The sequence below is a fragment of the Octodon degus genome, unplaced genomic scaffold (genome assembly GCF_000260255.1).
Source record: "Octodon degus isolate 3935 unplaced genomic scaffold, OctDeg1.0 scaffold00083, whole genome shotgun sequence".
Lineage (NCBI taxonomy): Eukaryota > Metazoa > Chordata > Mammalia > Rodentia > Octodontidae > Octodon > Octodon degus.
In genome coordinates this window covers 9,848,898-9,863,072 of record NW_004524659.1, presented here as the reverse complement: position 1 = coordinate 9,863,072, position 14,175 = coordinate 9,848,898, and the positions used below count along the sequence as shown (strand labels likewise).

At 39.7% G+C, this 14,175-nt stretch overlaps 1 protein-coding gene across 1 annotated transcript in view; it reads right to left on the bottom strand.

The window, feature by feature from the left end:
- The window catches only part of LOC101569889 (zinc finger protein 420), an 84,303-nt gene extending 71,037 nt beyond the window's left edge, over nt 1-13,266 (bottom strand). The window contains exons 1-4 of the mRNA XM_023721572.1: nt 13,212-13,266; nt 5,521-5,600; nt 4,111-4,243; nt 2,050-2,145 (exon numbers count right to left, since the gene is read on the bottom strand). Of these exons, the coding sequence (XP_023577340.1) occupies nt 2,050-2,145; nt 4,111-4,243; nt 5,521-5,529 (238 nt within the window). The 5' untranslated portion in view covers nt 5,530-5,600; nt 13,212-13,266. The remainder of the gene's footprint in view (nt 1-2,049; nt 2,146-4,110; nt 4,244-5,520; nt 5,601-13,211) is intronic.
- Nucleotides 13,267-14,175: the final 909 nt, after the last annotated feature.

Below are 14,175 nucleotides of genomic sequence, written 5' to 3'. Positions count from 1 at the left end.
GACCATCCTGGGCTACAAAAAGAGCTCAAGACCAGCCTGAATTGCATAGTGAGACTCTGTTTCCAAAAGAGAGAAAAAAATAAAAATAAAAGCCGTGTGTGTGTGTGTGTGTGTGTGTGTGTGGCCAGCTCAGCCCACCAGGGGGCACAGCTGGCTGGCATGTGGTGCTGGGGGATTGAACCGCGGTCCCTGTGCTTTGCTTAGCTTAGTTTGTTCTAAGTAGGTGCTTTAGACCACTGAGCCATCTCACCAGCCCCTGGCATACCATTATTATAACGCTCAAATTTTATTCAAATAGTTAAATATTTTAACTCTTGAAGTGGGTATAGTGATATGTTTATTTAATCTCATGTTCTCTATTATTCCTTAAAATATATTAAAAACAAATTATATCACTGATTAAAGCATTTTCCATTCTTATTACTAATAATTTCAATTCATTAACAATTCACGTGATCTGATTCCTAACAGCAAAAATTCTTTTTTTTTTTTCTTTCTATGGTACAGGGAATTGAACCCAAGAACTTGACAGGCAGTCATTCTACTATTGAGTTACATCACTCACCAGCTCTAAATTCTTTTTCTTTTTTTGGGGGGAGGTGGTGGTGGAAGGAACTGGGGATTGAACCTAAGGCCTCCAGAATGCATTGAGTATAACTGTATCCCATTTTATACTTTTATTTTGAGACAGAGTCTCCCTAAATTGCTCAAACTGGGTTGGAACTTGCAATCCTCTGGCATCATCCTCCCAGAGTGCTGAGATTACGGGACTACTTCATAACAGTGAGCTCTAAATTCATTTTTGTAAAATCAGTCTCTTCTCAGGGTTTCCACTATGGTTTATTTGGTGCTCTTTAAACTCACATAATTTTCCCTGTTCCCTTTCTCTACTCTGCACATTCTTTCTTTTTTTTTTTTTTTTTTTTTTTTATTTATTTGAGAGAGAGAGAGAGAGAGAGAGAGAGAGAGAGAGAGAGAGAGAGAGGTGTGTGCGGCCAGCTCAGCCCACCAGGGGGCGGGGCTGGCTGGCATGTGGTGCTGGGGGATTGAACCGCGGTCCCTGATGCTTTGCTAAGCTTGTTCTAAGTAGGTGCCTTAGACCACTGAGCCATCTCTCCAGCCCCCCTGCACATTCTTTCTAGTGATTGCCCCAGCACTCTTTCTCCAAAGTCTTTATTCAGCCCTGAATATTCTTCCCCACACAAACATAAGGCCTATCCCCTAACCTCATGTCCCTTCTCAAATATTACCACTCCAGAAAAATCACCCCTAGCCTTCATATTGAAAATTGTCCGGACCTGTAAGTCCATTACTCTGGAAGCCTGAGGCTGAGACCCTGTCTCAAAATAAAGAACTTTAAAAAGGCCTAGGGATGTAGCTCAGAGTAAAGACATGGATTCAATCTCCAGTCTTACAAAATAAGTGAATGAATAAATAAAATCGCCTAGACTTTGCTTACATTCCACCCTAGTGCATCCCACTAATGTTTTTTACCTATTTGTTTTCATACCTACTCACTCCAGTATAATGTAAACTCCATACAAGCCAGGATCTGATAAGTTTAATTTACTACCTCTATACCAAGTCTGTGGGTTTATGTGTATGTAAAAGGAGCAGTGAAAAGCCAGCCACTGAACCCAAAACATAGTTGTGGGCTGGGGAGATGGCTCAGTAGAATAAGCGCTTGCCTGGCAAGTGCAAGAGCCTGAGTTCAATCCCTGGTTCAAAAAAACCCCAAAAAACCAAAAAAAAAAACAAAAAAACAAAAAAACACCACAGTTGAAACAGTGCAAAAGAAAAAATAAAGCCCCATCACTTAAAATGGGTTTGAAATATGAGAAGTAGGGTGATTGGTAAATAGGGTAAAGTTGAAGCTCCTTCCATAGCTCATGCTGAGATTTTTTATTTTCTCCTGAGGTCACAGGCCTATGTTCTACAGGTCTTGGTACCTTGGAGTGGGGCTTGATAAACAATAATACAAGTAAGTGTCTCCGCTCCCTTATGGAATAGGCTGTTCACAGCTCTGACTATGCCCTCTGTTTTCCTTACCTGTGTAGGGTCTTCGTGTTTCTTCCCTCAGAATCATCCACGGCTCTTTTCCTTGCTCCAACAAATCAATCACATCAGGCTTAGAAATGGACTGTCCTGTTCACAAGAAACATCATAAACACAAAAATAAAGTTACACAAACCTTTGAATTTTAGTTAAATTTGGAATAAGCTGATGGTTAAATGTTCCTGATAAAGACTTCAGATGAAAGACAGAACCAGCAGTAATTACACAGGCCTCTATTCCCTGCTATTCAAAAGAGGGAGGTAGGAATATCAAAATTCAAGTCTCAGTTGGGAATCTTAATAATACTATATCTCAAAATTTTTAAATTTCAATGAGGCCTGTTTGAGACAGGGTCTTGGGGCAATCCTCCTCTCAGTCTCCCGGATGGTTAACTTATAGTTGTGTGCCACCAACTCAGCTTCCAAAGGAAAACAAAATTTAGAGGAGCTGAGGATGTAACTCAGTGGTCAGAGTTCTCCTCAGGTCATATAGCTCCAGTACCTCCTATCCCATGTTTACAGAGAACAAAATAATTCAAAAGATAAGACAAGTAGGGTGATACTTTATTTTAAAAGTTTTTGTTTGTTTGTTTTTTGAGATAAATTTTCACACTATTGCCCATGTGGAACCCAGACTTCTAGGCTCGAGTGATTTTCAGCTTACTTAGTAGCTGGGACGATAAGCCTATGCTACCACCCTTAGCCAGGATCTATCTTTGAAGAAAAAGTTTAACAGTATAAAAGTCTCAGGAGCCAGAAGGCTTTGGGACAAAATTTTCCTCTTAAATTTACCAATCTTAGAGCTTTAGTCATCTCACTTCAGCTCTCTATTCCACGGTACTGGTAACCAATACTACAGTACAGTTATTTGATTACAGGAAGAGTTTTAGTTTTAGTTAAATGTGCAATACACTGATGGCTAAACGCTTCTGATGAAGACTTAGTATTAGTTGATATTAAATATTATTTCCAAAAGAACATAACAAGAAGCATTCTGTCAGGTGTAATGGTGTGATCAGGTATGATACCAGCTACTGGGAGGCTGAGGCAGGAGGATTGCAAGTTTGAGATCAGCCTGAGAAACTTATTAAGACCTTGTTTCAAGGTCTTAATAAGCATTTGCCTGGCAAACACAAGGGCCTGAGTTCAATCCCTGGTTCCACAAAACAAAACAAAACAAACAAAAAACCCCCGAACAAAGCTTTTACCTAAAGTAAAAGCTAAAACAAGGCAGGAATAGAGGCCTTGCCTGAGTTCTTGGGTTTAATCCTGAGCTCTCTGCCCCCAAAAGCTATCCTGATTGACTTGTAAGTTTTTTGTTCCATATTAAATGCAAAGTTCATGAATTGAAACTTTTAACCAGAAGTCATACAAACTCACCACAGTAAATAAAATGTAGATTCTTTCATTTTAAGTGAATACTGTTCACCCCACCCACTGCAGTTTAAGTCAAAGGCTCTTTTCATACTCAGAGCAAATCAGGAATATACAGCTAACTTTGTCCTTGCAAGAAAGGGTAACACAGTGCATCTCTGGGAATTTTTTTGAATAACACAGTGGGGGGGGGGGTTGGGGATATAGCTCAGCGGCCTAAGTGCCTGCCTGGCAAGTGCAACATCCTGAGTTTGATCCCCAGTACCACAAAAAAAGGAAGGAAGGAAGGAAGGAAGGAAAAAAGAAAGAGAGAGAAGAGAAGAGAAGAGAAGAGAAGAGAAGAGAAGAGAAGAGAAGAGAAGAGAAAGAAAAGAATAACGTAGTGGGAAATCAGCTATCCTGCATGATGGTTATTCATTAAACATGAAATTTTAATCTGGCATCTGGCCCCTTGGATATTAAATAAGGCCCGCACTTATAAGAGTTAGAAGTGAATATCACTAAATGATAAGGAAGATAATGGTGCTGAAAAGTAGAGCGTGTCAACTGACAGGCCTAAAATTATCTACTGCAAACAAAAGAAATTCAGTGTATATCTTTAAATACAGCCTTGGATTTCCTGGTGTTGAAAGGTAATATATCCCACATCACATTTTAAATTACTCATAGTAAACACACTTACCCAGAGAGACAAGGTTCCTGTAATTCTCCAGCATCACATCCCTATACAAGTCCCTCTGTCTAGAATCCAGGTATTCCCACTCCTGCTGAGAAAAGTCTATGGCCACGTCCCCAAAAGTCACCAATTCCTGAAACTACAAACACATATACTGTGACATTTAAACTTTTCTGTATATCAAGGATTGCCACAATATTTAGGTTTAGCCAGGTGTGGTGGCACACACCTGTAATCCCAGTACTCAGGAGGCTGAGGCAGAAGGATCTCTGTGAGTTCAAGGCCAGCCTCGGCTACATAGTGAGACTGTCTCAAAAAAAAAAAAAAAAAAAAAAAAAGTTTAGGTTTGCTGATGAATAAATAAAATAAAATTCAGGTTTCTGTATTCAATAAACCATTAGAAAAAAAATCAGTTTGTTAATGGTTTACTGTATAAATTTCCACTAAATGTTAATGTCTAAACTACAGTATTTTCTCTTTAATAGCTTTTTTAAAAAGATGGCACCTTCCCAAACTTAATATAAAAATCTCCATATTAAAAAAGAGATGTTAATAATAAAAAAATGATGTTTTGACAAAAATTTTTTAAAATCTCAGCATTTTCACAAGCTTTGGGCTCAGCATTTATGCAGAGTGTATCACAAGCAATTTGATTTATACAAATAAATTTTTTTTATTTTTTTTGCGGACCCGGGGATTGAACTCAGATCCTTGTGTTTACCAGTCAAGTGGTTTTTCTACTGACCATCTCCCCGGCCCCTACAAATAAATTTTATACCGGCTGTGTAACAGTCCATTTTATTGTGGACATCTCAGGAAGCCAAGTTATTTGCTGTTACTATTCACTGCATTAGGAAAAACTGGACAGCACAAAACTGAATGAGGCCTTCTTAAGTAGGAAGTTTCAGGTTAATTTAAAAAGAAACATGATGAGATGGCTCAATGGTCTAAAGCACCTACTTAGAACAAGCTTAGCAAAGCACAGGGACCGTGGTTCAATCCCCAGCACCACATGCCAGCCAGCCCCGCCCCCTGGTGGGCTGAGCTGGCCGAGCACGCGTGCGCGCGCGCACACACACAAATAAAATTTAAAAAAAAAAAAGAAAGAAAGAAAGAAAGAAACAAAAAACACCTTTACCTAAAATCTTTTTTAAAAAAATTATTTATTTATTTATCTATTTATTTATTTATTTGATACAGGGTCTTGCTACACATTTCAGAATTGTAGTGATCCTCCTGTCTCAGCCTCCCTGGTGTTGGGATTACAGGCATGTGCCACCACACCCTGTTGGTGGGGGTACTCAGGATCAAACCCAAGTCCTTGCACTTGCCAGGCAGGCGCTTAGACCACCGAGCTATCTCCCCAGTCCTTAAAATCCTAATGCTACAAAGAAACAGAAAAAGTAATCAACTTACACAGATCATGGTTTTAGAAATGTAAGCTCTGATCAGTCCTCAATGGTTCAATACTGGAAAAACTTTGAACTCCTCAGAATCTAGAATAGATAGAAGAAAAAAAGTTTTAATGTTTCTACTATGACCTAACTCAATAAAATCTTTCTGCTTTTCCATTTCTCCTTCCAAATTTAGTCCCCTACGGTTGGGCATATAATTCAGGGGAGAACAGAAGATGGATCTGACCTGCCCTCTAAACCCAAGAAACCCAGGTACACGAAGGTAGATGCAGAGTATGTGAAGCCAGGTCTACACCTAAGAGTGGGCCCTCAGCCTCTCCATGAGTATATCCACCTGTCCTCACACTCGCCCTCTAAGGCTGAAAGAGGCCTCATAATTCAACCTAGTACTTCTTTCATGGCACCATATCAGCTCAAGTTGGTTAATAAATGGGAGGTAATACAACATAGAAGAAACTACACAAGCTTGGTTCTGTGTTAGGAACAAACGTGTAACGGAACACAAAGTAATCATTAAATGCAAGTAGGGAAACATATACTGCTATGAGAAAGGGAAGATATACTGCCATCAGAAAAGTAAGATTAGGGCCGGGGAGATAGCTCAGTGCTATCTTTGCCTGGCAAACATAAGGTCCTGAGTTCAATCCCGGGATCCACCAAAAAAAAAAAAAAAAAAAAAAAGAACGATTAAAAATAGAAAACAAGGGGCTGGGGAGAAGGCTCAGTAGAATAAGTGTTTCCCTGGCAAGCACAAGGGACTGAGTTCAATCCCCGGTTCCGCCAAAAAAATAAAAATAAAATACAATCTGATTAAATCATTTACAGTGAGATAGGTCATGCAACATCAATACATTCAAGAGGTCTGGCAATTTATCTTGCCATTTTATAGAATCTTGTTATCATTATTGTTTTTTAGTTGTGAGCCTAATGTTTTGTTTTAAATATATTTCATAATTATAACTCTGGTCATAAATTAATTTGAAAATATACATGTGTATATGTACACACACATACATGGGTACACACAAATGTGTTTAAAGGCAGGTTTATTTCATCACTTTGCTATAATAGCTTCCAGCCAACTGCTAAGCCTACTTAATCCATTAATCTCACTTAAAAAAAAAAATAGAGACCATGAGCTTATGGAGTGAACTCCACTTACCTTCACACAAATTCCACTGGCTCAGCTATATTTGTTCAAATCTTACAGAGATGTCTAGAATATAGCTAATACCATGACTTCCCATGAGTTTCCAAGTCATATCACTTGAATCTCTTTAGTGGCTTTTATTATATGCTGACTTACATTTACTCCTAGTCATAGTTTATGCTTCTTGAGTTAGCATTTAAAAGTAGCAATTAAGTACTAGTTACTGTATCACTCCAACTGCAAATTTCACAGGAATATATATATATATATATATAATGTCTGATTTGTCCGCAGGTGTGCTGGCTTTTGCCAATAGGTAATCCCAGTGTACGGTTGATGCAGGAAGATGGCTATGAGTTCAAAGCCAGCTTAGTCTACATAGTGGGTTCAAGGCCAGCCTGAATTACATAATGAGACTGTGTCAAAAAGAAAAAAAAAAATTAAAAGACTTGGAAACATGTCTAACACTAGGATACGGGTTGAAAGAATTATGTTGTAGTTCTGTATATACCAGCCTTTTACTTGTCAATAGCAACAAATAATGAAGACAATTATGAATGAGTGAACAAGACAGGTAGGTTTTATTGATTTATTTTGTATTTTTAGGGAAGGGTCTAGAGGGTGTTCAGGGTATCACTACTAGATTGGACTTGTAGTGATCCGCCTGTTTACAGCCTCCCAAGAGCTGGGATTGCAGGTGCATGCCACCACGCCTAGTCTCAATTGCTGTCTCAGTGTGTCCTGGGGGCGGGGCTGGCATGGCAGGCCCAAGGCAAGTCCAGGGATCAAACCCTGGCCCCTGCGCCTGCTTGCAGGTGCTTTAATTAGCTGAGATATCTGGCTGGTCCTAAGACAGGTAGGTTTTAAAAATCAGCAATATTTGAGAGGTGGCCTCTTGAGGTAACTAAAACAGACTGCTGTCAACCTTTGTAGGCATGACTTTCAGATTTAAACTCTGATATTTGACATACCAGCTATCTTAAAATTTCATTGGTGAACTGGAAAATATTGCCTGCCATATGAGAATTCTGACAAAGTAAAATAATCCATATAAAATATTTAAGACTATGGGGCCAGGGAGATAGCTCAGTGGCATAAGCACCTGCCAAGCAAACAGAACGTCCTGAGTTTGAACCCCAGTACCACCCCCCAAAAAAGACTTTTTTTTTGTCATAAAGGCCCACAAACATGAGTGAGTCAAACTTATGTTTATTCTTTAGAACATTTCTTTTCTTTTCTTTTTTTTTTTTGCGGAACTGGGGAATTGAACTCAGGCCCTTGCACTTGCCAGGGAAGCGCTTATTCCACTAAGCCATCTCCCCGGCCCCTTTAGAACATTTCTATTGATAAACTATTAATTTTAATTGTGTGAATTTTATTATTTTAAACAGTAAGTGCTTAACAGGAAAAAAATCACAAAAATTATTACTTTTTAGATATTTATAAAAAGCATCAGAAATTTCAACATCAACTGGTTTTGGTACACAAAGTCTAAGAAAAAACAACAGAAATAAATTTCTATGTGAACTACAATGAAAACACCAACACTAATTTACAAAAATATAATCTTTACTTCAATTATCATACTAAGGCAGTCTTCATACATGAAAACAGCACATTCAATATACAGTATCACTTACACTAATAACACATATGTTCTGCTTTCCTGGCCTTTTTTACTTTTATTATTATTTTTAAATTATTTTAATTATTTATTTACTTATTTGGTCAGGGTATCACTATGCAGCTCAGATTCCTAGTGATCCTCCTGTCTCAGCCTCCCCAATGCTGGGATTACAGGAGTGCGCCACCATGCCCATTCTTGGTGGTCAGGTCCCTGATTTCCTGGCCTTTTATAGGCAATACTTGACCATCTCACTGGTCTTGGTGTTTTGTCAGGTGTAGTTAATTGGAAAGTAAAATATCAGTAAAGTATTGACATTTTTAACATGTACTGTGGGGTTAGAATAAACATTAACATTTTCACATCAGCTGTGTACTTGCTCACAAAACCTAAGAGATAACATCAGAAATAAGAATCTATGTGAGTGGCACATGCCTGTAATCCCAGCACTTCGGGGGCTGAGGCAGGAGTATTGCCATGAGATTGAGGCCAGCTTGGACGACATAATTGAGTTTATATCCAAAATATTTCTTAAGATAAACACTAAAATTATGAGGAAGGATATTCATGAAGAAAATTGTGAACTCTAGCTCTAAATTGGAAAAATAATGTGATTCAAATAATACCTACCATGTCATGGACAACCTTTAGTTAGCAGTATATAAATGAAAGAGCTGAGACACAAAGCAAATCCAGAGCCCATTATCCTCAATGCCGTACCACACTGCCTCTCACAGAGCACACAGTGATGTTCCTGAAAACTGCAGGCTGCCAGACCACAAACAACACTTGCTCAGAAATAATTACTTCTTTAGGAATCATCTAAGTATATTACTCCCCTTCTCGATGCAGACATCTGTGCTCAAACACCCAATTACAGTTCACTTCCAAAAGTGCCACGATGCCGAGGACTTAAGCTAATAGCTGTAGCAATGTTCAAAACTTTCAATTTCCAGATTGAACCACTGCAGGAAAATTGAAAAGGGGAAACAAAATAAATTGCAATAAAATACAGACACATTATGCTCGTTCCTCTAAATGACTAAAATATTTAGATTCAATCCTTTCAAAAGTTCTCATAAATTTTAGGGGCCTGATGTTTTAATATTCTTCATATGTTAGAAGAATTATTAGATTTTGGAGATAGAAGTCCTTTGTGTGAGGGACAGTGGCTAAAATTTTCCCCAGTTCATAGATTTTCTTTTCACTCTGTTGGTGATTTCTTTTGATATGCAAAAAATTTTAATTAAGATGCAATCTCAGTTGTTGATTCTGTGAAGTATTTCCTGTGCAGTTTGTTTTTTGTTTGGAACTCTCTCCTCCATGTCTTTGATGTTACTATCTACTTTCTCTTCCAGTAGATTTAGCATTTCTATTTTAATATTTAGATCTGTAATCCATTTATACTTTAGTGCATGGTGATAGACATGGGTCTAGTTTTAGTTTTCATCATGTAGAAAACCGGTTTTTCCAGTACCATTTATTCAAGAGGCTATCTTTCTTCCAATGAACATGTTTAGCCCCTTTGTCAAAGGTAAGGTGGCTGAGTATGTTTGTAGTTGCATCTGCCTCTTCTAATCTGTTCTGTTGATGCCTCCTGCTTTGTCTTTGTTGGCCAAGATTGCCTTTTTATTCTAGGTCTTTTCTGGTTCCAAATAAATTTTCTAGGTCTTTCCTGGTTCCAAATAAATTTTAGGATTTTTTTTCTAGATCTGTGTGGCATATTAATCATATTTTGATTGGGATTACATTAAATCAGTATAACAGTTTTGAGAGTATGGGCCCAAAATTCAAAGACTCAATGAAAAAAGTGGGCATTTGAGATGAATACAAACTTCTCAGATAAAGAAATACAAGGGGCTGGGGAGATGGCTCAGTAGGAAAAGCGCTTGACTGGCAAACGCAAGGATCTGATTTCAATACCCGGTTCCACAAAAAGAAAAAAGAAAAGAAATAGAAATGGTAAATAAGTACATGAAAACTGTTCAATAGCATTGGTCATTTGAGAAATGCAAATTAAAACAACACTGAGATTGCATCTCACCCTAGAAAGAATGACTATCATCAAGAAATCAACCAATAGCAAATGCTGGTGAGGCTGTGCAGAAAAAGGAACCTTCTCCACTGTTGGTGGGAGTGTAGATTGGTAAAACCACTGTGGAAATCAGTATGGAGACTCCTTAAAAAACTAGGATTAGCGGACCCATTCAACCTAGCTATTCCCCTTCTGGGTATTTCTCCATAAAAAATATGTGCACACATGTTTTCAGCAGTGCAATTTGTCATGGCTAAATCCTGGAAATAAGCTAAATGCCTATCAACTGTGGAATGGGTAAAAAAGATGTGGTATAAAGATAAACTTGAAGCTTTTATAGGTAAATGGATGCAACTAAAGAGAACACTCATAGGTGAAATAAATCAGAGTCTCATGTGTAATCATATTGTCTCCCTAGCATAACAAATTGAAAGAATATGGGGCCGGGAGATGGCTCAGTAAAATAAGCACTTCTCTGGCAAGTGTAAGGGCCTGAGTTTAATCCCCGGTTCTGCAAAAAAAAAAAAAGAAAGAAAGAAATTGAAAGAGTAATAAGATCCAAAAGGAGGGGCCAGGGAGATGGCTCAGTGGAATAAGAGCTTCCCTGGCAAGCGCAAGGGCCTGAGTTCAATCTCCGGTTCCGCCAAAAAAAAAGATCCCAAAGGAACAGTAGATACTGTGAAAAGGGGGGAAAAGCTGCTCGAAGGAATGATTACCTGGGAAGTGGAAAAAGAGAAAAGAAGGAGGAACAAGATATATATACATATATATATATATATGTATATATGTACATATATACAAGATAGCTAAAATAATTGTACTACTAATTTCTATTAGTTCAGTGAAAGGAACAGTTAGTGCTTACATTGTCTGATCAATTTTGCATGCCTATACCTAGGACTGGGGAGATAGCTTGGTAGAATAAGCGCTTGCCTGGCAAGTACAAGGTCCTGAGTTCAACCCCTGGTACAGCAAAAAATAAAAATAAAAATAAATAAATAAACTGTTCTAGCTTAAAAAAAAAAGTGCATGCCTGTACCTGACAATCTCAGCAACTACTTTGAAGATAACAATATATAATATAATAACCATTGTTAATTTCCTATCATCCCATTTTGAAATTCTTTATCTTTTTATTGTTTTTTGTCTCTTTCTTTAAAATAAAAAAGATACAATTCTCACAAAACCTAACTGAGACTTATATATAATTTAAAATTTTATTAATGACTAATAAGAATATCTCTTAATATACTACATATCTTTATGTCTGACTACATAAACATAACTATTAGCTGCATAATATTTAACTATATACATTAATCACTTAATTTCTATAATGTTGAACACAAATTTTTCAAGTAATCATAAATAGAAAAATTGTCCTTAACTCTAGACACCTAGGTCTAAATCTCTTGAAAAAAGCCAGTTGGTCATGGCTGTGCATATATGTAATTTCAGCATCTGTGAGGCTGAATCAGGTGGATTGCAAGACGGAGCCTAACCTTGGCAACAAGGATATTTAGCAAGATCCTTTCTCAAAATAAAAAAATAAAAGGAGTTGGGGATGTAGCTCAGTGTAAAAATGCTGGGTTCAAACCTCAATGGAAGAAAATGTGTAATTAGGAGACAGGGGAGATGGCTCAGTGGAATAAACGCTTCCCTGGCAAGTGCAAGGGCCTGAGTTCAATCCCTGGTTCCGCAAAACAAAACAAAACAACCCAACGAACAAGAACAAAACCCAACCAGGGGCTGGTGAGATGGCTCAGTGGTCTAAAGCACCTACTTACAAGCTTAGCAAAGCATCAGGGACAGCGGTTCGATCCCCCAGCACCAGATGCCAGCCAGCGCCGCCCCCTGGTGGGCTGAGCTGTCCACACACACACACACACACACACACACACACTTGCATAAATAAATAAAATTTAATAATAAAAAAAAAAACCCAACCAGCTTAAACATTGATGGGGGGGAACTTGATGGGCGGGCAGTGTACAGGGAATTGAACTCAGCACAGGTGGGCGCCCTGAGCTATATCTCTGGCCCTAAACATTGATTTTTAAAATGCTAAATAATTCTTTAAGTCAGGATCCTTTTTGGGGGAAATAGCAGAACCAAAGAGGGAGAGGTGTCTCGAGTCATGATGACATGTTCTTGGGCAGAACGACTTAGTTACAACTTCCTGCAGGTCCACAGACAAAAGCAGGCGAGAGGCTGGGCTCTATGTAGGTTCACACAGATTCCTGGCGTCACAGCTCTGGGAAACAGGTTCTGAGACGTGCAGCTAGCTGGCCCTCATACTTGCCAGAGAAAGTCTCAGGCATTCCCAACCCAACAGCAAGGCAATTCCTGACTGCTGGAAAACTCATTTAGGCTTTAGCATCAGACTTTGTTCTTGCAGACACTTCTGTCAGACCCGAGTAGTAGAGAGGGCAAAGGAAGCATCGAGGAATCTCACAGCGACACACAGAGCCACAGCAACTGACGCACACGTAACGGACACGTACCTCACCGCCCCATGACGCGAGCGCAGCCACTCACCTGCCAGTCACAAAAGCGCAGAGGCGAGCAGGCATAACCCAGCCCTCGATCGCAACTTTCTCTGCACTTGCCTGCCTGCCCCGCTCTCTCTCTCCGTCACGAGGTCTTCTACGTCTCCCATCTGACAAACACACACACACACACAAACTACAGTCCGCTGTTCACGAATACACCGGCCTTGGATTCCGGTTTACAAACAGCCGCCCATACTGCGGGCTTGCATTCTTTGAAGGGCTTTTTTCCAGCCCCGGGCCATTCAGATCTGGCTCCAGTTTAATCTGGTATCTCAGAGCCCAGTGGGCGAGCACCTTTACTTTATAGTATTACAGAAGAAGTTCAACTCACCCCGAAAAGCTCAAAAACCACGCAAAGAAAGGAGAACCACAGAACGAGATCTCCCGTTGCCCTCTGGGAAATGTAGTTGAAGCCTAAATAGCTGAGGCCGCGGTGGCTTGTGGGAAAAACAGGCCCACGTCCAAAAATATCTCCGGGAAAGCTGCCAGAAGCACTGACAGCACACACACTCATCTGTATTTCGGTTTTCAATATGTTAGCAAGGCGCATGCACAAGGAAGTGCGAAGGGTTATACATAAGTGCCACAGCGCCTAGCTGGGTCTCTGGTGCCAGTGGCTTAGCGGGTACCCAACCCTGGGGTGGTGCCACAAGTCTGTAATCCTAGCATGCATAAGGGTGAAGCCGGAGGGCTTTGAGATCTAGGCCAACCTGGAACAAGAAGAACGGCGTTTCAAACAAACAAAAAGTGGGTGTGGCCTAGTTGGACTAGAAGATGTTAGCCAACCCAGATTAGATTTTAGGTTTTGAGGGTAATCATTCTTCCCTTGTTCCCTCTGGTACCTCCAGTTTATTATAAGACGTAGAAAAAAATCGAAAAGCTGATCATGGTTGAATTGCACTCTCACTCTTAGTGGTGGAATGGTTGATTGATTAATTGATTTTGAAATAGGAGCTTGCTGTGTAGTTTAGACTGGCTCTATTGCCCAGGCTGGCAATCCTCCTTCTCCTCCTTCTCCTTCTCCTTCTTTGTATTTAGTATAGGGTCTACAGGGTCTCACTGTGTAGATTGGACTCGTAGTGATCTTCCTGTTTTCAGCCTCCTAAACTCTGGGATTACAGGCGCCTGCCACCCTGCCTAATCTCAATCAACCTCTCAGCACGCCCCGGGGGGGCGGGTCCAGAATGGCAGGCCAAGGGATCGCAGCTCTGGCCCCTGCATCTGCCTAAGCAAGTGCTTTAATCTGCTGAGTTATCCGGTCGGCCCCCACACAGCAATTCTTCTGCCTAAGCCTC